At 38.4% G+C, this 26,714-nt stretch overlaps 1 protein-coding gene across 1 annotated transcript; it reads left to right on the forward strand.

Moving 5' to 3' along the window:
* Positions 1 to 543: 543 nt before the first annotated feature.
* LOC118812739 (von Willebrand factor A domain-containing protein 5A-like) lies at positions 544 to 23,523 on the forward strand. The gene is made up of 22 exons (XM_036577847.1): positions 544 to 945; positions 1,050 to 1,129; positions 1,743 to 1,945; positions 3,567 to 3,789; positions 4,368 to 4,534; positions 4,759 to 4,873; positions 6,694 to 6,869; positions 11,097 to 11,185; positions 11,312 to 11,456; positions 13,083 to 13,162; positions 13,705 to 13,819; positions 14,402 to 14,560; positions 14,771 to 14,877; positions 15,602 to 15,819; positions 15,936 to 15,992; positions 17,663 to 17,689; positions 17,886 to 17,927; positions 18,109 to 18,132; positions 18,314 to 18,334; positions 20,445 to 20,599; positions 23,070 to 23,193; positions 23,328 to 23,523. Exons 2-22 carry the CDS (start codon positions 1,090 to 1,092, stop codon positions 23,405 to 23,407), a joined length of 2,367 nt encoding a protein of 788 aa, XP_036433740.1. The 5' UTR covers positions 544 to 945; positions 1,050 to 1,089; the 3' UTR covers positions 23,408 to 23,523.
* The last annotated feature ends 3,191 nt before the right edge of the window (positions 23,524 to 26,714 follow it).

The following is a 26,714-nucleotide window of genomic DNA, read 5'->3' on the forward strand; positions in this document are numbered from 1 at the left end:
GAAAGTATGAAAATCTTAAAGTACTTTAGTGTCTGGAGTACATTTTAGAATAAAACATTGTATTTGAAATGCCTCACACCAGCTTTCAGTAATTTTTAATTCAGTAATTCAGTAGACAGGTTCCTCCTCCAGTGGGGAAGTACTGCTTTCTGTCTTCTTCCTCTTCTCCGATGGCTTGTACCCAGAGCTGCTCTGATATGTTCTCTTTGTCCTCTTTCCATGGTCTCGGTGTGTTAATATAAAATGTTTGCTGCTTTGTCTTTCTGTCTGTATGTAGTAGTTAATATGATTGCTGATTCGTTTCAGAACTTCATATGGCCCTAAACCAAACTGTGCTGCCCTCCAGTGACACAAGTGTACACAGGTTTTGCTCAGCTGCAGATTAAGCCCTTAGATCTCGTCATGGGCGCTTTTCCTTTTCAGAATAAAGGGGGTGGGCTGACTGTCTCACTGTGCTGGACTGGGCTGGTCAGAGGGCTGGGCTTCCCGGCACTGGCCGCCTCTTTGCTCCGCCCCTGCTGATGAAAGCCCTTGAAAAGCAGGCAGCCTACATAGTGAGCGTGCTGTGATTGCATGTGTTCATTGTTTTTCTTCTCTGATTCCTGAGTAGTGAAACAGTCTTGACTGACTGCAGTGAGTCGCCCCGGAGTGGGCGGGGTTATGCAGCCCTGCAGACTCTCACTGTGCTGTACTCATCTTCCTCATTTGAGCTCATCTCAGTAAATGAGCTGCTCAGTCACTGTGCTGGGAACGATTAGACATACGAAGCTGAATCAGACACAGCTTTAATTCAGCTCCACTGCAGCTGTCAGCTCTACATTTAAAAGCAGATGCGTTACTTTCGGTTTCATCTCATTCAGGATCCACAAACGCATCAGTGTCTCCACAGACCAGAACTTTCGTGTTGATCTGGGTTTGATGTGTTTTCGAGGTCACTGACTGACAGTAAGGGCTGGTTTTCTGTTCTTAGTTCACTAAACAGTCTGATTCTCGTTCACTGAGTGAGAAAACTTCGCTCTGATAAACTGTGTTTGTTGTTGGTGTTGCAGAAAATCAGGTCCCGCCCACGTTGTGGTTCTGCAGCTGAAGATGATGAACTGCGGCTTATTGACCGACAAGAATGAACCAGGTAAGAACAGAAGCTCTCCTCACCCTTTTCTCCTGCTGACACTGTTTTCTTTACATTTCTTTAAAACCCCAATTAAACAAACGGCAGAGAGACACGCAGGTCTGAAAGCGTGTAACTGAAATCTGAAATGTTTTAGAGAACAAATGATCGCTGTTACTGAGGACTGCGGTTTACAGCTCACCTGCGTTAAAACGAAACTCAGCTGTAAGGTCGCTGATAAATCACACATCCGCCACCAGATGTCGCTGAAACTGAGGTTTCACTGAGGTTTATCTTCCTGACGGAGACCAAAACAGTTGAAACACATCTTCCTCTCAGATATTTTAATATTCAGTATACATACGTATTTCATAATATCCATCGAAATGATGAACAATACAAAGAGTAATACTACTACTACTAAGGTACCTTCATCATCTTTAAAAAATAAAGTAGTGTTATCTGTTATTGACCCATTTCTGCCATGTAACTTTACAGGGGTATCATTTAGCCCAAGTCAGTGAACTTTATGGGGAATTCAGTCATTCAGTCAGCTGAAACTGTGTGGTTCATTTTCCTGTAGGTCTTTGTCTGAAATTACTAACCAAGTCCTTCCTACATATTTCCTGCTCAGTTCCTCTGAAGAGCATAGTGGTGGATCTGCAGGTTAAGGGTCATGTAGCTACAGTGAGCTCCACTCTGCAGTATGTAAATGAAGAAGAGCGCCCCCTGGAGGCCCTGTTTGTCTTCCCCATGCCTGCAGAAGCTGCTCTCTGCCACTTCAGTGCCAAGATTGCAGACAAGGAGGTAATGGCGAAGGTGCAGGAAAAAGAGAAGGTGAGAAAGAGGAACAGAGTCACCAGACCAGCACTGATCATATACAACTTAGCATGACTGCTTTAGAGCACTGATATGACATTTAATATTTTAAAACCTATCCAGCCACAGAGAAGCACAGATCACACCTGAAATCTCAGCATGTTTTCTGTTAGCGTTTACTTTTCACTACAGCTGGTGTTTGACGTACACCCTGTGTCACTGGTTGCTTTCAAAAGCGAACTGTACAAGATGAGCGATAGACATTTATAATAGTGATAGACGTGTAAATAGAAAACAGATGACTTTCCACTTTGCCTGGAGTTACTTTGACTACTGAAGATACTGAAAATCAGCAGACACTCTCACACTTTCAGACTAGAATTTAGTGTCATAATATTCTTCTCTCTCTGAGAGGAAAAGCAACATGAACCTGTAGATATGGTTGTCACCAAGTTATGGGCTCCAGGGCACAAATGTTTGGTAAGCGTTTACCTGGCTACCTTTTTTGGGTGGTCAGGGAATGTTTGTATGATATCACAGCAGGTTATATTAGGTCTATGCAGCACCACGTTGGCAGAACATTAACTGCTGTGGTGAGCATATCACAATCATGACAAAACAATAGCAAGATTATGCACACAATTTAACATAAACCAACAACAACTTTTCTCTTAAAAATATGTGATCACTATTAACAAGCAAAACATTTACGTCAATGAAGACCACATAAAATAAAATTGTGCAGCTGAAGGTTTCATAATAAAGAAAAAACAGCAGCAAATTTAATAACGCAAACTGTCAAGCATCCTAAGCTAAAGCATACTGGCATTGCTGACATTTTATATTTAGCTTTGGAAATGGGCATCCTCCACTCTGTCAGATCCCTCAGGCACATCTTTTGAGTATATGGAGCTTCATATTCAAAGTACATTCACAGGAACACCAGCTCACCACTAAAGAAAAACCTGAAAGCTTGACTGAAGTAATGGAGGACAGTTGAGTGGTTGCTAAGTAGTGATTGGAGGAGGAAATGAAGCGAACATTTAGGAAACTCTTGGGATGTGTTTATGGTTTTGCTCACATTTTGCAGCTAAAAAAATTTTATATTAAAAAAGAATATTTCCTAAAAATGTATTGCACTGCTACAGGCAAATGGTGATCACACCAGATACTAATGTGGGAATTCAGTTTCATGACCCGCCCTGTTTTTGTGGAGTTTCAGTTAAATGTTTCTAGTAAAAAGTGTTGTGTTTATATTTTTGTTTAGTGTCAGTAATTGCTGTTTACAGTTTGTGTTTTTGGTTCATTTTATGCTCCCAACTGATGACAGACACAGCTTGAGCTCACATAAACAAACATCACTGCTGCCCTCTAAAGTTTTTATAGCCCCAAATCAAAAGTTAGATCTTTTGTTGTTTTATAAGACTCATGGTGGGTCTCAATAAACGTGTTTTCTGCTTTATTTTATTTACATGTATTTGATGAAAACACATCAAATTTACATTCTGTTTGTTACGATGTAAACATGTGAAAATAGCAATTGTGGTCAACTTAAATAATTACTATTAGACAATTATGTACTATTTTTGACAGGACTTTCTGTAGAGCTCCAGACTGAAGTGTTTTGTCTGTACTTCAGGCGCGGGAGGAGTATGATGATGCGATTGCCTCAGGAGATCAGGCCTTTCTGCTGGAGGAGAGTGACGAGAGTGAGGATGTGTTCAGGCTGAGTGTGGGGAGTCTGCCTCCAGCCCAGAGTGCTGCTGTAACCTTCATCTACGTCACTGAGCTCTCTGTGCAGGCTGACCACGCCCTGCGCTTCTGCCTGCCTGCAGTGCTGAATCCCCGCTACACACAACCAGGTACCAAACTGAAAGACACACGCTGCACCTTTCCATCATGAACCAAACACACCATCCTGAACAACACGACACCTGGCCTGTTACACATTACAGCTTTAATCAGGTCTGGAATTATGATCTGGACCTGAATGTAGTTCAACTCACAGCACCAAGTTTAGAATCTGAACTCTGTAGAACTGCAGCTCGACAAAACTCTGTCCCAGCCTGACTGAACCTGCTGTTTTTTTCTTTAACCATTTACTCATGGACTTCCCAGCAGCACAAGTGGTTCCAGTGTGCCAGATTAAAAATGTTTAAGGTAATAAAAGTAGAGAGAAAGAATAAAGTGGAGGGAAACACAGCCAAAATCTACTAAAAGTGGAAGGCTATGAGAAACCTAAAGATAAAATTTGAACCCGAACAGAACTTGAAATATATTTGAGAAAATATGTCCAAACCCATCCAGAATATACAGGTGTACTCTCAGATATATGTAGTAATATATAAAGTATTGCACTATATACCTCATCTGAATGTAAGGAGTCATGCTGAACAAACTAAATGAGCTCTTATCTCAGGTTCCTCTGTTTTTCTCTCAGGTACAGGTGGTGGTATAGTGTCAGAGATAACATCATCACCAGCAGGTGTTCCCTACTCTCTTTCTCTCACTGCCCATGTGAGCTCTCCCAACCCCATCACTAAAGTAGAGTCCAAATGTCCTCTTGAGCCTCTGATGTTCCTCAACGCAGACCACACAAATGCAAAGGTATGAGTGTGTTTTAAAAAGAGAGAATATTTCTACTTTCCTTTCCTCGCTCACTCAGCACTCACACTTCAGAGAAGCCTGCTGCATGTCTGCTCCATATGATTCAATCTCTCTGCACCACTCACATTCTCCGATACAGAGGGTCAGTTTTGATATCTGTACAACCTCAATCTGCCTGATATTCACAAGCCTGACTAATTCCATGTGTCTGTGCCTGCGTTTAGGTGAGCCTGTCTGCAGGTCATATGTTTGATAGAGATGTCGAGCTGTTCCTATATTATGAGAACGCCCACCAGCCCACTGCTATAGTGGAGGCTGGAGAGCCCACAGCACAGCCAGGTAAACTAAACACACTTTCAGTCACTTCAATTCAACAAACAAAAGCTTATTGACTTAAATGAGTAGTATTGGTACGTTTCACTGAATATAATACACTAGAAAAAGTAACTTCTTTCTGCAGGACCCCTAGTGAACATTCTGCCAGCAGGATAAAAATCAACTTGGACATTTTAAATAATATAATTAGAGATGCGCTGATACCATGTTTACCTTTCCAATACCTCATCCTTAAATATATGCCGATACCAAGTACAGATACCGATACTAACTCTAATCTAACAACCTGTAAGATGCTAATGACGTTTACTTGTTTTAGTGCATATATTTGATGCTTAAGAACACTTATTTTTGTTCATTTGCTCCATATGTATGTATGTATATATATATATATATATATATATATATATATATATATATATATATATATATATATATATATATATATTTAGTGTATTAGTATGCAATTTGGGATGGGGCAGTAGTAACACAGTGGAACATCTTGGCCATTTAGGCTATATTCTCAAATATTGTATCAGTATGCTTTCAAAATCAGATTTATAAGAGATAATAATAACGATCCAAAAAACATGCTTTACTGCCTTTGCTGGGTCGGTTGTGACTTTATCTCATTACAGAGAGCCACAGTGATGCTGAATGAACATGAAGTTGCCTACTAAAATGGTGGCAGTACGATTGTGACGTCATTGGAGCACTATCATTTGGTATCCCCATCACTGATAGCCATACTGCTTTAAAGAGCCAGTATCAGCACTAATACAGATACAGTATCGGTACAATTTCAGTCAGTTATTTATTGAACAAACGTTATGTCTTAAATGAATAGTATTGGTACGTGTTACAGAATACCATACACAATAAAAATGTAGCTTCTTTCTGCAGGCTGCCTAGCAGTAACTCTACCAGAATAAAAATTGGCTTGGATATTTTAAGTATTGTTTCTCCCTAACTCTGTTATCAGATTAATTTTTGCCTCTCTTGTGTGAAATATTGTGACTATGTTGAGCTGTTGGCGAGCTCAGTGGGGGTGAAGGTGACTTCAGCTTTCTTAACTTCAAAAATGTATGTACAACACCTGTAATAAAAAATAGCATTTCAATACCAGACACTTTCTAAACGCTGACTTGCTTGCTCACCCACTAAGATAAGGAGGTTATTTCCAATGAAATATATTCCATAAATGTTATTGAAGAAAACAATAGTTTTGTACCGAGTACTGAGGGACCTCCAGAACGGGTGGAAACTGTATTTTATGGCTATTGTGAAGAAGGGTTAAACCTGAGGAAACACAGTCATGGATAAATAGAAATAAACATGAACTATGAAACAAGATGTAAATATGAACAAACACATCTGGATTTTTTTATGTATCTGACAAGAGAATCCAAAGAAACGTAACCTAGGAAAGTAGTGTATTCTTATCAACAGGTGCTACCATCTGTCAGTTGTCATAAATCGGCATATATTTTGTCGCTGTCCAAAGAAAAACGTATCTATTTTTAATCTAATTTTTGTTGATTTTTAGTTTTGTGCATCCTTTGAACATGGTGGCTGTCGTTTACATCATCTGAAAATTTCATGATCAATAAACCAAAAGAAACGCTTAAAAATTACTTGAAATAAAAATATCTTCACGTTGACTTACATTAAAACTTTTGCCCTCTCCTGTAAAGTTACTATTTTGGAGATACTTGTTTTACTTTGGACAGCGACGATTTGTTTCCTGAAGTGTTTTTCTTTTTTTTTTTGGTCTGTCCTTTCACTTTCTTTCCCTACACCTCCTTTCATTTTTCTTTCTTTAGGAACACTCATGGGAGACCCTGTGGTCATGCTAAGTTTGTACCCAGAGTTTCCTGCAGGACTGATGTCATCTGTAACATCTTGTGGTGAATTTGTGTTCGTAATGGACAGATCTGGCAGTATGGGCTGTCCGATGCATAGAGGGAAAGATGCACAGACGCGCATCGCGAGTGCCAGGGTAAGACTCAACACTGAACTGAAGTGAAAACACTGAAAAAATAAGCTCCATCAGAATGGATTTATTGCAGTAGTTAGAAATAACTTTGCTTGCCATTTAATAGCTGTATTTGAACAAGTGAACTACAGTCACAGAGTCAGAGCAACATACAGTGCATAAACATAAACTCGATGCCTGGAACTACTGATGATTAGACGTGTCAAACAAAGAAAATATAGACCTATAGATAAGTCAACAAGCAGCCGACCAACAAAAGAAAATTTCAAAGTTTCAGTTTCCCTCGAGAGCCTCCACTGTAACAAGAATCAACTAGTTGTCCGAACAAAAGTGAGCAGCTACAATTCCAGAGTTGAAAGCTTTGACTGTATATATGATGAATATGTTTATTGGTACGAACAGCCACTTTTGCTCTCTCTGGATTCCCCCTATGGATTTAAAGTCAAAAGTTTAAAATAGGGGTGTGTTTAAACAAAGGCGTTTCAGCTAACCTGCCCTGGCAGTAAATAGCAAGGAGACATTGAAAGTAAACAGAACTTTCATTTAAGCTAATTTGCTCAATGTCCATGTGGGAAGAGTAGAGCCACCCCATTACATTGGCAGCCTATTCCCCACATGCAGAACAACATCATGCCAGGCATCAACATTCCACAGTATTTTATTTACTTAAAATATTACAAACCCAATTCCAAAAAAGTTGGGACAGTATGTGAAATGCTAATTAAAACAGAAAGCAGTGATTAGTAAATTCTGTTTGGCCTGTATTAAAGTGAAAACAGTATAAAAACTCAACATTTGATGTTTTACCTTATAAACTTAATCGTTTTCGTAACTATTTGCTCATTCCACATAAGATGCCTGCAACATGTTGGGACAGGAGCATGTTTACCACTGTGTTACATCACCTTTCCTTTTAACAGCACTTAATATTTTTTTTGAGGATTGAAGTCACCAATTGATAGGAATTATTTGTCATTCTTCAGTTACACTAGTCTTCAACTGTGCAGCCATACAGGGCCTTCATTGTCATATTTTGCACCTCACAATGCGCCACACGTTTTCAGAAGATGTTTTAAGTCTAACAAAGGCAGTCTCTGATTATGCAGCTGTGCAGTTGTAACATGCAGAATATTTCTTGTTCTTTCTTCTTCGTTTAGTTGTCATATTGAAATAAGCGTGGATGTCCTTGAAAAAGACAGTGTCTATAAGGCAGCATATGTTGCTAAAATGTACATATATCTTTCTGCATTAATGGTGCTTTTACAGGTGAACACAGAAGTTACCTACTAATAACCTGCCCATAACATGACAGACCCTGGCTTTTGCACTTTACGCTGGTAACAATCTGGATGGTCCTTTTCTTTTTTGGCCCAGAGAAGACAATATCCATTATTTACATAAACAGTCTGAAAGGTTGACGCACGTTTCCACTGTGCGTCCATTAATATCAGATGAGCTCAAGCCCAGAGAAGTCGGCAGTGTTTTTTGGACATTGTTGTCCTAGGGCTTCTACTGTGCATAGTACAGTCTTACTTTGGATTTGTAGATGCAGCGGCAAATAGTATTTTTTTTTTTATATATATATATTATTTTTTTTCAATTTTTACCCGGTTTTCTCCCCAATTTAGTCATCTCCAATTACACCCGCTAGTTAGGACTCCCCCAATCACACACAATGCTACCAACGCTAGGAGGGTGAAGGCTAACACAGGCTTCCTCCGAGACCTGTGAAACCAGCCACCGCTTCTCGAGCTGCCGCTCACACAACGTCATTGGACAGCCGAACGCGCTCGGAGGAAAGCGCCAACCGGCAGAGAGTGAGGCCAGTTGTGCTCTCTCGGACTCCCGGCTAAAGATGGCTGTAGCATCACCAGGGATCGAACTCGCGATCTCCTGATGATAGGGCCAATGCTTAGACGGTTGCACCACTTGGGAGACGATGCAGTGACATTCATCACAGAAGCATGCCGGTTTTTAATATAGTAAAAGAGGTCATGGGCATTCAGTGGTTTTTGACCTTGCCCTTTAGACACTGAGATTTCCCTTCATCTTTTGATATTATGATGCACCGCAGAGGGTGAAACACCTAAAATTAGGGGTGGGAATCTCTAGGCACCTCACGATTCGATTCGATTACGATTCAGAGGGCTGCGCTGCAAATATAAAACAATTATCAATGCATCTTGATGCATCTTTTTTTCTATACAGGATTTCTTTTTTCTTACTGTGTGACAACTTGGAACTTTTAAAGCAAAGTATTTGTAATGATCCATAATGAATTTACTTCCAATATCTTTTGTTAATAAATCAAATGGAATTCATGTGGCCTGGACGGCTCTCATTCACTGCTCTTGTTTGGAGCACATGAGACGCTGCTGCCACTCATCTGTGTTAAAATGTGCAGTTATGGTGAAATAAGATCCTGTGGCAGTGAATGTCCATGCAGGAGATTATAGCTACTCTACCCGTTTTCCTCAGTGATTCCATAACTTAGGTTTTGGTGTCATTGTAGAGAGTGGGGGGGTCGCTGTGTCAGTAAAATATCTTCGAGACGGGTCACTGCATCTCGGCTCCAAAGTGCAACATAGCACGAAAGCCCTGGTTCTCAAAGACTGAGTACGGATGCAAATCCTTGGCAATAAAAGTTCCAATAGAGTTGTAATTCGCTTTGTCCTTTTTGATTTGGGTGGAAGCTCTGACATCGCTTGATCGATGGTCCTCTGGTTGGCAGCAACTACAACTGGACGGAAAATGGGTGGAAACGTAATATGCTAAACAGAAGCTAAAGTGCTTCCATACGCTAGCTAAGGGGTCGGCAACCTTTTACTGGCCTGGTGTGGCTCCGCATCAAAGTTAGATTTCTAGGTAAAAATAAAATAATCCTCATTTGCAGTAAAATAAAGCTCTGCTGATCGTTCAAACACACTTTCAACAATAAATGATCTTAAACGCTGCAATTAATATAGCCTATAACTGCTAGTTCACCTAGCTAGTAGCTAACAAAAAGGCAAAGAGAAAGATTCAAGATGAACATCCATAATTTGGAGACTTATTTGCATTTATAATCACTGCTGCTGGTTTCCTGATACATTTAATCTTCAATGAGAAACTGTCAAACACTAAAAAAACAGTGAAACTGAAGTCAGTTTCTCGTTCTCCAGCTTCTTGTTCGAATTGTCCCGTTCCACCTTAAATGGTGCAGCAGTTACATTCTCGCGCCTCAGGTACCATTTAAGGTGGAACGGGACAATTCGAACAAGAAGCTGGAGAACGAGAAACTGACTTCAGCCTCATAAAAAAGTAGAACATTGAGGAGTTTTGGAGTTTTTAAACACCTCAGTGTCACTGCTGGACTGAGAATAGTCTACCAATTAAAAATATCCAGACAACAGCGTCCTGTGACCACTGATGAAGGACTAGAGGATGACCAACACAAACTGTTCAGCAGCAGATGAGCTATCGTCTCTGACTCTACAAGGTGGACTGACAAGGTAGGAGTGTCTAATAGAGCGGACAGTGAGTGGACACTGTTAAAAAACTCCAGCAGCACTGCTGTGTCTGATCCACTCGTACCAGCACAACACACACTAACACACCACCACCATGTCAGTGTTACTACAGTGCTGAGAATGATCCACCACCCAAATAGTACCTGCTCTGTGAGGGTCCATGGGGGTCCTGACCACTGAAGAACAGGGTAAAAGGGGGCTAACAAAGTATACAGAGAAACAGATGGACTACAGTCTGTAATTGTAGAACTACAAAGTTCACCTATATAGTAAGTGGAGCTGATAAAATGGACAATGAGCGTAGAAACAAGGAGGTGGTCATAATCTTATGCCTGACCGGTGTACAGTACTGTGCGAAATCTTACTTTTATACACAGCACTGTGCAAAAGATTAATGCAGTAAACAGTAACAAGAAGGTCTGTTTTCAAAAAAGTTGATATAAAGTTGTGCTAGTTAGAAGAATGGAGGTTCAGTTCTAGATTTCCCTCTGATGCCCCCAGCTGTTGTGTGGATTTGTTACATTTTTTAAATTGAGAAATGATTCAATGGTATGAAGTGTTAGTCAAACCAGGTATTGAATGATAACTACAGTTGATACTGGGCTTCCTGGAGGAGCAGTTTGGAAATGATTTAACAATATGTATCTATATCAAAACTGCAGTTTTATATACATTCAGTTTGATCAACACTTATTAATAGTTTGTTTTATTTATTTTTTAGGACACTCTGCTCCTACTGTTGAAGAGTCTCCCTCTGGGCTGCTACTTCAATATCTATGGCTTTGGTTCACACTATGAATCTTTCTTTCCGTGAGTGAATTGAAATCACAGTCTCAGTTCATGAATGAAACACTTTCACACTGAAGGTGATTCAGGACTGGTTTAACGTTCAGGACTTTGTGTGTGTGTGTGTGTGTGTGTGTTTGCTGTCTTCAGGAAGAGTGTTGAATACACTCAGGAGACAATGGACCAGGCTGTGAAGAGAGTAAAGGAGATGGAAGCAGACATGGGTGGCACTGAGATTCTGCAGCCTCTGAAACACATCTACAGTCAGCAGTGCATCCCTAACCAGCCCAGACAGGTAACATCACTTACTTGTTCACTGTAATCTCATTCAGATATTAATCTGTGTTATGTAGGAGATGGTTAGGCAAGATCTTATACTTTTCATCTGACAAAGTCTTTCAATGCAAACAACCAAAACATCTCTACTAAAAATAAAAAATAAAATAATGTAATAAAAATGTAAAATTTGTTTGTAGCACCTGCCGTTTGTGAACCATTCTGTTGAAAGTACCACAAACACCCCACATACCCCACAGTTAGGGTTATCAGACTAAGGGGCTAGTTGTGACATTCACTAGGAAAGCCTGATTAATTGGGGCGGTTAATTCAATACAGTTCTTTATTGATTGAACCAGATAAGCTTTTTAGCCTGAATATATAAAAATGTTTGCATCATTAAAAATATATATGATTAGCAAAGGAGACTGTCTGAAACAGTAGCATTTTAACAGTAAAGCAAAATAGAAAATTTCAGTGCAGTAAAATTTAACTATATTTTATTTAAATGACATCTGTAGTATGTTTTTGATCTGGACCTGTAAATACAAATTTTGAAAATATGTTTCATAATGCTGTTTTGAGTTGAGCTGGAGAGGCAGGGACTACTTTGGTACTTTGTTACTTCTGCTGCAGGCCTGAAATGTCATTTAAACTAAATAAACTAAAAGTCAGAGTTTTGAGTTTTGGTTGCACCTCACTTATCGTTGGTTGAAACACCTTTTTTCCTTCCTCTTGGTCTTAAAAGTATGGACTTCTGTCATTGTTTACTTTGGGAAGCTTAGTTGTAACACTGCATTAAAACTAACCCTGCCACGAGACGGCTTTAGTCTATATTTTTAGTTCTCAAACCCCCAGATTTTTTGCACCATCCATACTTCAGTGATTGAAAAAGTGGGCCATCAGAGGGGTCCCTGAGGACGAGTTTGAGAGCCACTGGAATATATGCTTCAAAACTGTGTTATATTGGATGATAAAATATATAAAATATGTGAATGTGTGAATTCTGTGACTTGCACAGTAACTAAAAACACTTGTGATGAAAAAAGTGAAATTTTGCGTACGAAGATGATATGGGAATACAAAGATGACCAGAAGCACATTCTGCTTGAACCTGTTTAGCCACATAAAAAACATTTTGTTACATTTTACCTCATGTTGGGTTGTTCTGTGCTCTGAATCCTTTCACTGTCTAAAGAAAAACAAATATCTCCAACAGTAACTGGAGAAGGCAAAAACTTTCTTAACTTTTAATGTAAGTTCATGTAAAGAGATTTTATTCCAAATGTGTTTTTGGAGCATTTTATTCATCCACTTCACTATGTAAAAATAAAAATCAACAAAAATGGATTCTTCTTTTTGGTCCATCAGAATTTCAGAACTGCTACAAAAGTGTGATCTGATATTCATTCAAGTTACAGTAAAAAATTATAGCTGTATGTAACAAAGAACACACTCAGCATTTTACTTTTTCATATCTTTATTGTGCAAATACAGATATTTTCTCACAGCTGTGCTTCTGTGAACTTTTGTTCCAGGATTACAGGAGAGCATGCTTGAAAATATTGAAGTGCCTCTTTACTGATGATTTTGTCCTGAATATTCTGGCTTGAAGTTCTCTGACGTCTTTTTTTTCTTCCTGCAGGTCTTCATGTTCACTGATGGAGAGGTGTGGAACACCAAAGAAGTTCTTTCCCTCGTGAGAAACAACGCTGAATCTCACAGGCATGCAGACTTTATCGCCTAAAAAATGTACATATAACTAGAACTGTTCATGATACAGTTAAAAAACAACTGTGAAATCATAACTAGACTGACGGAGTGTAACTAGTTACAGAGCTACTCAGCTCACAGAACTGTCTTTACAAGTACTAATGTTCTATCACAGCAATACACTTTCAGTTCTGCACTGTGGTTGAGTAAAGTATGTGGAGGAAACTGCAGAGAAACTTTCAAAGAGATTGTGGTTTATGCAGCTTTTCACAGGCAAGCTGGTCGTTTAACTTACAAATTTGAGGGTTTATTTATTTGATCACTACAAGTAGGTCTTTGTACCTCCAGACAATACAATAAAAATTTTTTTGTTTGTTTTTTTCTACTTTTTGGTGTACTGGGGACGACTCATGAGAGAGTTATAATATATTGATTAAGTACTCACAACTGTGAACAGTACTAGTGAAAATAGTGCAAATCGTGTAGCACAGCTTTATAGAAATCAGTAATTTTACTGTCTTTATTAAATGACTGAGCTGCTGTTGTTTCAACAGGTGCTTCTCGTTTGGGATTGGTGAAGGTGCGAGCACCGCCCTCATCACAGGAATGGCTCGGGAGGGATGTGGCCATGCCCAGCTTATCACAGGCACTGACCGCATGCAGCCCAAAGTAAATCTGGCTAAAACTAGCAGTAATTATAATAATCCATGCTGTAATATTGGACCATGTTTTTTAAATAGTGTGCAAAACCCTGGGGAGACGTTTATAAGGTATAAACATTATCATGTATGTACACATGTTCAAATCAGCTGTTGATGCTTTTATACACACAAAATGCGCCACCACAAATGTTAAGTAGACTTTAATACCATTAAATGATTAAAGTACTTTATCACCTTACTGATATGAATAGTGTAAGTTAGCTATGATTTCATTTGATGTAAATGTGTAAACTCTAATATTTGCATTTCCATTGAACAAACTCTATACTTAGTCATGAATGTCATGTATTATTTAGAGTAAACACTTGTTTTCATTTTATTTATCTCACTTTTTACTTCAATAACAGTAAATGAAACAAGGTTCAGATCTTGGTGTCAGTTAAGCAGAAAAATATATTTATGAGCACTTTAAAGGTGCTATTCTTACTCTCTGCTGTCGGCTCTGCACAAACACATTCATCACTTTCCTTCAACATCTTTTACATTGTTTATTTACTCTTATTCACTCTCTTTCCTTCTCTCTTTCTAGGTAATGCAGTCTCTCCGCTATGCTCTACAGCCAGGTGTGGTTGATATTAGTGAAGAGTGGACGGTCCCAGTGGGCATGTCCGCCACCCGCCTTAGCCCACCCATTAACATACTCTTCCAGGGTCAAAGGGCACTGATTTACGCTCAGCTGAAAGGAGAGGTGAGAGCATTAATCTGATATTTACAGGGAAACAAGCTTCCACTATTCTACCCTTTTCCTTGAATCTAGTAGTCCATGAGCTTTACAACTATTTAAATAGATTAGAAACATTCAGAAATGAATATTGGTGACACAGCGCTGCTTTCAGTTATGAGTCTCCTTATTTAGTGAGTGAACTGATGACACAGCCACACTTCTTTCTGTCTGTAGAGTCAGAGCTCAGACTCTGAGGGGACTGTAACAGTGAAGTACCGTCTAGCAGATCAAGAAGTCACCAACACACTCAGCTACTCCCTCAAACCTGCTGAGAATACAGGGTAACATTCAGTTACATGTTCATTCTGTGATCTCCACTGTTTTCTCTGAGGAACAGTTACTTTTTCATTTCTTTCTCCTCTACTGATGTTATGACATCACAGTAAGAACAACTACAGCAGTCAGACTGAGCTGGATGAGTTTAACTGACTTCATCATAAAAGCATGGTAGTGTGTGTTGTGGTGGTGCGATTGTGTCAGGCACAGTGATGTTACTGGGTTTTTATTCACCTCAATGTCACTGCTAGGTTAAGAATAGTCCACCAACCAATGATATCGAGCCAGTAGTCAGAAACCGACCACTGATGAAGAGCTAAAATATGCTGAACACAATTTATAGTCTGTGTTGTCTCTTCTCTATCTTTACAGGTGGACCAACAAGGTAGGTGAGTTTAATAGAGTGGACAGTAAGTGTACACAGTGTTTCAAAAATAAGCAGCACCTGTGCCTGATACACTCGTACCAGCACCACACGCACTACCATGTTGATGTCACTGCCACATTAGGAATGGTACACCAGCCGATACCTTGGTGATCTTAAGGTGGTCCCTCTCCATTGATGGATGGGGTCAAAGGGGGTTGGACTATAGTTAGTAACTGAAACCTATAAAATGCAGCTATGCAGTAAGTGTATCTGATAATATGGCCAGTCTAAAAACATGCTAGCATTTACAGTCATTTGGCTTCATCACCCTCACACAGCTTGTACACTGTCTGTTTGTTCAGACTGTCCATCCACGGACTGGCTGCCCGCTCTCTGATCCGCTCTCTGGAACGGGAGGAGCAGAATGAGGGAGCTGAGAAAGAGGCTTTAAAGGCCAGAGTGGTGGAGCTCAGTGTGCAGGCTGGAGTGAGCAGCTCACACACAGCCTTCATTGCCGTTCATAAGGGCAGTGGAGAGGCTGTGAAAGGACCACTGCTGAGGAGGAGAGTTCCTACAGGAGGTTAGTTTTGCTTTATACAAAACTTCTGATCTCATTGTGCTTTTGTTTTGAGCACAGACACATCATGGATAACACATGGAGAACTTAGTGTCCTGTTTTTATGTGCTTCCATTTAGGGATGTTTCTTATGAAGAAAGCAAAACAAAAGGGGTTCATGGGTGGCTTCCTCAGAAGTAAGTAACAGAAAATGCTAGTTTCTAAATGTTTAATTCATTATTGAACACAGTACTGCTCTTGTACTCATTAGTCCCTCACACAAGTCTTCATTTTCTTTTCTTTATCGTATGGTTAAAAACTAAAAGCAATCAGTTATCATTTAACAGCGCAGAATAAGCTAAGAAGTCTTGTTAACCCTTTAACAACCAGTTCAACTAAACCAAACTACATACATTTCATTTTGTAATTTGAAGCACAGGGGGATCGTAAATCCATCTCCAACAGTACATATTATTCCAGTTGACTACAGTGAGCATGTGAATCAGTGTACATCCACAAGGGGGCGTCTGTCTTATTTGAAAAATGACATTGAAGACATTGTCTTCTCATGATATAAGCATCATTCTCCTATAAATATCTGTCAGCCTTGTTCACAGTCTGCTGTGTAGAGGATAAAGATGTCTGTGACCGTTGAAAAAAGAAAAGTGTGTTTGATCAGGGCCCAGTTTCCCAACAGCATCTTAAGGTCTTAAGAGTTAAGGTCATCTTTACTGGTAGAGAGAGTGTTCAGCCCAGATCAGTTTTGATTTAATCTTAATGTGTCTTTCTGTTTCATTTAAATCCTTTTATATTAGCACATTTAAATGCATTAAAAATGACTTGTAACACATTATATCACTACAGTGACTGGTAAGACTCAATGCACCATACAATTAAAAACATGTTGCAAACTCATAAAAGCAATGCAAATTCAGGAAACACTTTAATCAACATTACTACACCAGAGCTACATTTCACAAACGTGCTGCAAATACAGAAAACACACTTCACATCCAGTCACGACACAACAGAAGTGAACCACAACACAACGGAAATGTTTCTGGAAGACTGGAGATGGAATATCTGTGACGGAAAAGAAGTTGGTAAGTTGATAAGACCACAGAGACTCACATTCAGTGAGCTCATGGCTCACTTTGCTAGTTAGTTAACTATCTGACATGACTCAGCAGTACTATGGTAGTTATATCTTCTTGCTATTTTAACATTTGCTGTTTCAGTCGTGCTAAAAAGCTACTTTTGTGAGTGAGTTTACACGTGGGACAAAACAAAGCTCAGAATCTTAGACACACCCAGGTTTCATACTTCAGGTTTGGTCTATAAAGCAAAAGAGCCTAGCTTCTCATTAAGCATGTTTCTCTGAATTTTAATACCAAAGATCAGTATTTCAAAATTTTCCATTTCAGTTTTCACTCAGACATGTCCAAGCTGAAACATGATAGTGCACTTTCAACCAGCACAACTCAACAGCCATGTTTCTGTTAGGTACAAGAAAAGTGGAATTAAAGGAGGATTAATGGAGCACCTCACCCATCACATGTAAAATTCAGTTATGTTCACATGTGGGAGTACAAACTTGTTATGGTTTGCATGAAATAAATCAATAAAAGATGTTTTTTAAACCAGCAGTACAAGAGTTTTTACAGTCAGTGGGGGATGGTACCATGGTTACCATGGTAACTCTGATAACTGATAACTTTTGGAGTAGAAATGTTCACATACTTTGAACATTATGAACATATGATTACTTTTACATAAGTAAGATTAGTATTAGATTTCTTACAGGAACATCAAATTTAAAAAAAAAAATCTATGTACATATTTTTTTTCTATTTTTATCTTCCCTAAGGTTGTGGTCCACCACGGATGCTCAAGGGTAAATGTATATAAGTTATTTTGCTTTGACTTTGAATGGAGTAAAATTGTGATTTCACATCTTGTGTTAATACTAATACAATATTACTTACTTGTAAATGTTTCTAAACATATTTATTACTTATGCAGTACTTTTTAATGTATACATTTGTAAATAAATATTTATATTTTCTTTTTTCTATTTTTGGCTCACCAAGGGTGTCGCCAAAAAGTGGTCAAGGAAAAACTTAAACTGAAGGGTAAATTAAAAATTTAATGATAATTAAAAATGATGTATTTAAGCTATTTTCATAATCTGCATGTTATGAATGGAGGGATGGTTTAAATGAAAAGCTGACACTGCTGTTTTAAACTAATAAATTTAAATTAATTCTCTCTCTCTCTCTCTCTCTCTCTATATATATATATATATATACAAAGGTGCAGCACCAATGATGGCCATGGGTAAATATATATAGCGTATTTTGCTTTGACGTTAAGTGGAGTAAAATTGTAAATGCTAGTCTTAATTACAAGATTGGTATTACTTACTTATAAATGTTTATAAACATATTTATTACTCATGCTGTATTATGTAAACAGATGTAAAAAAATATATCTTTTTTCTGTTTTTATCTTCCCAAAGGTGGTGCTGCACCAGAGATAGGTAAATGTGCATAACTTACTTTGGTTTGACTTAAATGAAGTAAACTTATTCCAACTGTAAATTGGAATATTTGGTTCTTAGACATGATTAGTTACTATTTAATCAATAACACCCACTGTTTCACACATACTGATATCTACTGATGAAATAAGGAACCAACAAACAAATTTAAACAGCTTCAACCTTAGATAAGTCACTGTCTCTAGGTCAATGTCAAGCTGCTGATAATGTGTTGCGCTTTCAGTGCATACAGATTTGACAGGTTTGACTGTTCTTTTATTTTATGTGTATATTTTTTTCTCAGAAGATTGATAATAGGCTTGTAGATTACATTAAAGATTTAGTGCCACTACATAGTGACAGTCATTAATCTGCATGTTATGAATGGCAGAGTGGTGGTTTAAATGAAATGCTGACACTACTGATTAATTCTCACCTTAGCTGAAATGGGGTTTTACAGTCAGCAGGGGCTGTTACTGCTGTAACTCAGATAACTGTCACTGAGTGCAGGCCTAAAAATAGATTCTCCATTTGAAGGATTTCATTATTTTTAGTTAAGGTTTGAATACTTTTGGAGTAGAAATGTTCACATACACTGAACATGCCAACTTTCCATCTTTATGCATATGAAGCATTATTGCTTACTTATGCTTATGAACATATGATTACTCTTATATAAGATTAGTAACACATTTATTACTTATTCATTTCTTTCTTATTACGAATGCATGAGGAAACTGTATGAGAACGCGAGAGCTGAGGCGAAATGATCTATGAATGAAATAAAAATTGGTGGTGAAACCTTCGTTTCCTCACGTTAGGTAGATTAGACAGTGCACTGTGTGGACCGGCTGCAGGGTTCTGTGTGGTGATTATGTTGTTCAGCATGATTAGTTAGACAGATTTTGCAAAGTAAATGTTAACATCAGTGATATTACTGTTCAAACACTGAAGTGATTAAATATTGTCATGTTGACTGGCTTACACAGGAATACAGTAACACTTCATTTCTGCTTTCTGATGGCTGTTCTCACATCAAACTGTACAGCACACAGAATAAATTTTAATTTTCTCAAATAGCAGATAAATCATTATCCTGTAGGTGTTTTATCATTTTGGTTGACGTACCCCATTTTTGAGCACTTGCCTGTTTAAGGGTCTCTGCATGGCCTTGCATGAAAGCTTGACATTGAAAACAAAAAGCTGATTGCATGAAACATGAGGAGGAGTCACCGTAGCATGAAAAAGAAAATTAACTAAACCTAAATATGTAGTGAGTAAAATATTTACAAAGGCAAAAAGCAACACTGTCACGACTGCCAACAGAGTTAAATCCACCGAAGTTTAAAGTTAGCCAGATAAGTAAGAAATACTGCGTGGTGAGACGCAGCCCTGGATCGAGAGTGCTGAGAAGATTGTAAACTGTGATTTATTAGGACCTTTAATGAGCATCCAATTATTAGCAATACACAAAATAGCCAGTTATACATTTACATAATGTAGGCAGTGTGTGGTTGTCATTGTTATTAGTTAGCCTTTAATTTTGGAGTAATTCAGCTAGCAAGCTGGGGGTGGTGATAAACTAATCATTGGTCCATGTGAGCAGCATCACAGTCAAAGAATATTCCATTAGCAGCTGAAGGTTTTGTCATGACCTGGCGCAGAAACGCGTAATTGTGCTCTTACGAGGCGATCACAAATGTACGTATGTCAAGTATTTTACGCTGTCTTTAAAGGCACCTCAGCCACTCAGGTTTTAGGAGTGGATCCATCCATTCATTCAATTTGAAGTGAATTTAATCAAATTAACTCAAATTCAGTTTTCCGACTGTATTTGCTTTATTTGCTCTTATCTTTTTTTTAACATGCTACAGTAAGAAAGCAGCAATGTTGGAACAATGAAGTGAAAGGGGTTATTTCTGTTTAATATTTAAAAGATTTGTATTTCAGATCAAAAGATGACCATGATACCAAAGCACAGAATGTCAGCTTATATTTCTGCCGATGGTTTCAAAACAATCCATACAGGAAAAAAGGGTCATTTGTTGTGCTTATTTTTGTGGTTAGTTCTTAGACATACAGTAAAATATGTGTGCATGTGCCTCTGTAGAAGAGGACTCTGTAGGCCCTGTGGAAGCTATTAAAGACCCCCTGCTGCAGCTCATCTCCCTCCAGAAGGCTTCAGGCTGCTGGGAAATGGACGGTGCGCTGGTGGAGGTGTTTGGGAAGACAGAGGAAGAGGTGGTCAAGCAGACCCCCGCACAGGTGAGTGATGTATTGAATGTAAGGTGTTTGTCAGCAATACAGACTATATGATGATCTTGTGATCTACTGCTGGAGTTTGATTATTGATTTGGTGAACGTTTTTATTTTATGATCTAAAATTTAATCTCAGATTGTACTGAGACACTTGTATATACCTGTATGTGTCCACTATTCATTTCAGTAGTGAGCTTGGTGCATGATGCATACAACATGGTGAAATCTGTTATGTGAGACTGAGCGAGATGACTTACTGGCTTGTGCTGATCATTGATGCACATTCTGAAAATGATAAAAGTCTCCATTTTATACTCATTGGGGGTTTGAAATCCTCCAGGAACCTAAATCTGTGTTTTATTTCCATGTATGTTAATCTATACCATCATATGCAAAGTTTAGACATAAAATCAGCCCAATGATTATGATTTATGAGATGCTAATTTATAATAATGGGAAGTTTTTCATTATAAAGACTTACTAAATGCCTAAATGGACCAAATTAGTTCAAACTGCAGTCCCTCATAAAGAAAAAAATATAAACACAATTAAATATTCAGACCTCAAATATTTGCAAAGATCATGATATGATCTATTCCAACTAAATATTTAGCTAAATATAAACAAAATCATCATATAGAGGATACATTCTGTTGAGAGGGTCTGTCCCAAACTGTAACCTCTAAATTTTGGCTTGTGAAAATAATATATTTTTTACATTGTTTTTAAAAAGATCTTTGATTTCTTGTGAAGTTGAATTTAATTTTTAAATAAAAACTTTTTTTTATTTTGCCACACCCCTGCATTTTAGGTCAGGAAGTGAGACTGCATCTCTCTTCCTCATGGTCACATGACCAGCAGTTAGATCTTAGTGTTTTGTGTTCCAAAGTCTGAAAATCAGTGTCTTACGTTAAAAATTGTCACTACCAAAACACACATTTTCTGCAATTTAGTAAAAGTTTTTCTGCGTTTTACTGAAAGATTATTATGATCTTATGTGTTCAGCTGTTCAAAGCCATATTTTCTGGTCGTGTACTGGCTAGCATTTTTGAGTTCTGCTCAAAATTGCCACTACTAAAGCAGTGACTACTGAACCATTTAATAAGGTTTCAGTAGTGTTATGATTGTTTTGGTAGTGAAATAATGGAATGTTCAGTCATTTGTTTTATTAAAAGTATAGGGTCACTTAAAGGATTTTAGTCTAAAGTCCAAGTCAGAAGCAAAGTCAATGTTTTCAACTCTTACTTTCAACCAATTCAGTAGAATGATCCATAGATTTTTTTCAGTGGCAGAAATGCTTGTTGTTTCTTAGCTGGTGTGTTTTAGTGCCTGTTGTTTTGAGTAATTCAGAATTTTCAAATCACTCAAAGCCCATGTACAGTTATTCCAGAGGCCTTTAGCTACAGATCAGCTACAGATGACCCTTAACAAATTATGTCATGACATTACATTCCCAATCCCCCTTAGTCACATTAGAACTTACTGAAAATAACTGATTTATGCTGGTTTATACTGGTCTAGGGCGGCATGGTGGCGCAGTGGGTAGCACTGTCACCTCACAGCAAGAATGGCCTGGGTTCGATTCCCGGGCGGGGGACCTGGATCCTTACTGTGTGGAGTTTGCATGTTCTCCCCGTGTCTGCGTGGGTTTCCTCCGGGTACTCCGGTTTCCTCCCATGGTCCAAAAACATGCAGTCAGGCCAATTGGACATGCTAAAATTGCCCCTAGGTGTGAGCGTGTGTGTGATTGTGTATGTCTGTCTGTCTGCCCTACGATGGACTGGCGACCTGTCAACCACCGTGACCCAGAAGGATAAGCGGTTTAGATGATGTATGTATGCTGGTCTACTGCTGATAACCAATAGGACCATTAAAATATTCATTATGGTTAATGGTTCCAGCAGTCTTTTTGGCAGGTGGACAATGAACTAGAACTAAAAGCGTAAGTTCAGTTGATTCATGTTTAGGTCAGTTCTTGTTTTTTAATGTGCAGTGGGAAAACACCCTTAGAAACCCTGCAATGAAATATGTAGCTGGTGCACAATTATGTGACAAAAATTGACTACACAATGTTATGAAGTTATTGACCTGGGAAAATCAGGTTAAGAGTCTGTTTTTCCAATTGTTTGGTTAAATAAGTCTCAGGATTGGTACAAATCCTGTTGTACCACTGAAGTGCTGCCTCCTTTATCCACCTGGATGTAAATTCTTTGCTGTTATGATGTACTGCTGACTTGTCCTATAAGTTTTTTATAAAGGAGGTACTCTGACAAATTTTCTTGTAGACATTTAAGTGCTGATGTTTCTGATAGTTTTTAAAAAATTGTATTTATTTTATTTATATGTGTGTATTATACATTTTTAAATGTGTACATTCAGTTAGAAGAATGTTCGTAGGCAGTTCTAAGTACTTGGTATTTATATGTATGTATGGGTGATGTATTATGTTGTATGTTGTGTGTGGTGTTGTGTTCAGGTTGAGATGGGAGTCTGGGCTACAGTTCTGGCTCTGATCTGGTTACACGGGTTTAAGATGGACGCTCAAGTTGAGTGGCAGTTTGTGGCCATGAAGGCAGTGACATGGATCCGCAACCAGAAAGGTAAACTCTCCATTCTCACCAGAAATCACTGATCAGAACCCAAAACAGTTACACTCAACACAACAAACATTGTTTGTTCTAAGGTCTATTGATGATGATGATGATTTGCGTATGTGTGTGTGTGTGTGTTTCAGTGGTCAGTCTTTCTGAGAGTGTTCGTGTGGGTAATGATCTGCTGGGCTGCCAGGTTAAAGAAGAGGATCTTGGACTCTGAAGTCTTCATACATTCTTTCTCTAAAGCTGCTGTGCCTAATGCAGACTTCAGAAATCCTTACAGCCCACACCTCATTTACTAATGTTTACACAACCACTGGTGTTTATTTTAATTTTAGCAAAATTATCCAGCAAAATTAGTTTTACATTACATTATTTTTTTTTAAGTACAACCCCATTTCCAAAAAAGTTAGGATGCTGTGCAAAATGTAAATAAAAATAGAATGTAATGATGTGAAATCATGTAAACCATTTTTGTCTACAAAGACAACAAATCAAATGTTGAAACTGAGAAATTTTATTGTTTTTTGAAAAATATTTGCCCATTTTGAGTTTGATGCCAACAACATGTTCCAAAAAAGTTGAGACAGGGGCCTGTTTACCACTGTGTTTTATCGCCTCTTCTTTTAACAACACTCTGTAAGTGTTTGGGAAAAAGACATCATCTGGATGGCAGCATATGTTGCCAAAACATGCATATATCATTGAGCATTAACGGTGCCTTCACAGATGTGCACGTCACCCATGCCATGTGCACTAATGCACCCTCATAACATCATGAATACTGGCTTTTGAACTGTGCACTGATAACAAGCTGAGTAGTCTTTAGCCTGGAGGGCACAGTGTCCATGATTTCCAAAAACAATTTCAAATGTTGATTTGTCGGACCACAGCACACTTTTCCACTTTGCCCCAGTCCATTTTAAATGAGCTCAGGCCCAGAGAAGGTGGCAGCATTTCTGGATCCTGTTTATATATGATTTCCTCTTTGCGTTTAAAAGTTTTAACTTGCATTTGTGGATGCAGTGACGAACTGTTTTTACAAACAGTTTTCAGAAGTGTTCCTGAGCCCATGCAGTGATTTCCACTACAGAATCTTGTCTGTTTTTAATGCAGTGCTGCCTTAGGGCCCAACGATCATGGCCAGCAAATACTGTCTCAGAAATACTGAGATTTCTCCAGATGCTCTGAATCTTTTAATGAAATTATGTACCACAGATGATGAAAAGCAAAAGTTCTTTGCTATTTTATGTTGAGAAACGTTATTCTTGAATTGTTGCACTATTTGATCATGCAGTCTTTCACAGAATGGTCAACCCCTCCATCATCTTTACTCAGCCTCTCTGGGATGCTTTTTACTGACCTGTTGCCAATTAACCACCAGGTGTTTTTTAAATATTACACAACTTTACCAGCCTTTTTTTGTTGCCCCCGTCCCAACTTTTTTGGAACGTGTTGTTGGCATCAACTTCAAAATGGGCAAATATTTTTCAAAAAAACAATAAAATTTCCATTTCCAATGAAATATAGGACTTGCTGATTTGCACATCATTGCATTTTGTTTTTATTTCCTTTTTTCATAGCATCACAACTTTTTTGGAAATGGGGTTGTAATATTGCTATTCAGATGTGAATACAGTTTTTCTTATCTTTGCATGTTTCAATCATTATGCCAAGCTAAAGGGCTTATTTGTTTTATTTCTGACTGTTTTGTGCCTTTTTTTGTCTGTTCTGAATAGATGAGATACAAGATATGGAGCTGTTACATTTAACAACTGGAGCTAACTATCGCAATATTTTTAATAAATATGCAAGAATCACTTCTGCAAATAAATGTTTTGTTTTTAGAAAGAGTGAAACATTTTTCATCCTTTTGAAAATCTTGAATAAATGCCACACAACATAAATAGGCTATAACTTCATTAACATTCTGTAAGACAAAGAGAATTAGAAAACTAAGAAATACTGAGTTGAATTAAACTGACAAATATTGTTTTCCAGGTAATAAATTGTCTGTAAGAAAGGTTGTAGATACACTGAAAATTCCAAAATCAAGAGTGAAAATGTATGTATATCTTTGGCTAATCTCAAGTTCACTAACTAGCTCATTGTCACTGTGCAAAGAACAACAAGTATCTCCAAAATGGTAACTGCAGCAGAGGGCAAAAAAGTTCTTTACTTTTAATGTAAGTCAATGTGAAGAGAATTTATTTCAGGTCATTTTGGAGCATTTCTACTGGTCCATTCATCATGAAATCTTGACTCGATGTAAAGGACAGCCAACGTGTTCAAATGATGCAGAAAACTGAAAATTGACAAAAATTGAGATACATGTTTTTCTTTGGACAGCAACAATATGTTACTACAACATATTTACTGTTTGGTACTTAAGGCTTCCCTGTTTTCTGAAAGAAATGGTCAGAAGTTGTTTGCCCAGTTATTGCTTTCTCACTCTCTGCTCCTTTCGTTTCTGAAATCCTGAGTTTGGTTCATTTTAACCAGTTCAACATTGGTGTACAGCCACTAATGATAGTGTGTGTCGGAAGATCAAACCACTTTTGCTTTTAAGGTGGGGGTGAAGCAATCATGGGACCAGCAGGGAGATAAGCAGAACTTATCATGGAAGATGCCGTCTCATATTGTTTATTTCTATAATAACAGAGAGTATCAAAACTAGAAACCAAAATCAGTTTATAGCCAAGGCTTTTGTAGGACATCCAGGGAAGGCCCAGGTTAGTCAGGTTCATAATTACCTGTGGTCCAACACCCCTGCTCACATCATCCTCATTCTGTTCTTAAGAATACTGTAGCATAGGTGAGACGTGGGCAAGATTGCACATATAGGCAAATGCTTTTATTTCTAAACAGACACAACAGGCAGCGAGATGCCCAGTCCAGGGCTACCCCAACACAAAACACAGAGATGGAATTGCAGAAGGACACGACAGGGAGGGTACACACTTGTAACACACTGTAAACCCACCCTCCTCAGTCACAATTACACCAATAACTAAAGCTCCACTAATAACATCACCAACAACAACTACTTTAACAAATGTTCTTCTTCAGTCTGGAGCGTGGCGCCTCCTGAGAGCCACTTTGCATGGCCACACCCCCTAAGCTCCTCAGGGCAGCGTGGAGCATGACAGATGCTACAATACTGATTTTGGAGCAGCTACTGATTTCCTCTGCTCTAAAGCTGAAAGAGGGTGGGATGTTCCTCCACATGAATTCAGCTGTTTAAATTTAGAACATAAAATATAAGAAACAACAACCTGAGACTCAAAGAATCAATAACCTGAGAACTATTCTGACTGGACTGGACTCTGTATCAGCAGATACCAGATCTAGTCCTATATGTTTCCTGCTCAGTTCCTCTGTAGAGCATAGTGGTGGATCTGCAGGTTAAGGGTCATGTGGCTACAGTGAGCTCCACTCTGCAGTATGTGAATGAAGAAGCACCCCCTGGAGGCCCTGTTTGTCTTCTCCATGCCCACAGCTGGTGTTTGATTTACACACTGTTTCAC

This window comes from Colossoma macropomum, unplaced genomic scaffold (genome assembly GCF_904425465.1).
Source record: "Colossoma macropomum unplaced genomic scaffold, Colossoma_macropomum, whole genome shotgun sequence".
Lineage (NCBI taxonomy): Eukaryota > Metazoa > Chordata > Actinopteri > Characiformes > Serrasalmidae > Colossoma > Colossoma macropomum.

Excerpts from the sequence above, each read along its gene's own strand:
- LOC118812739 (XM_036577847.1), top strand. The coding sequence starts at position 1,090 with ATGATGAACTGCGGCTTATTGACCGACAAGAATGAACCAG. Across the intron at positions 11,186-11,311 it reads CACTATGAATCTTTCTTTCC|GAAGAGTGTTGAATACACTC; the intron begins GTGAGTGAATTG and ends TGCTGTCTTCAG. Across the intron at positions 15,820-15,935 it reads GAGGAGAGTTCCTACAGGAG|GGATGTTTCTTATGAAGAAA; the intron begins GTTAGTTTTGCT and ends GCTTCCATTTAG.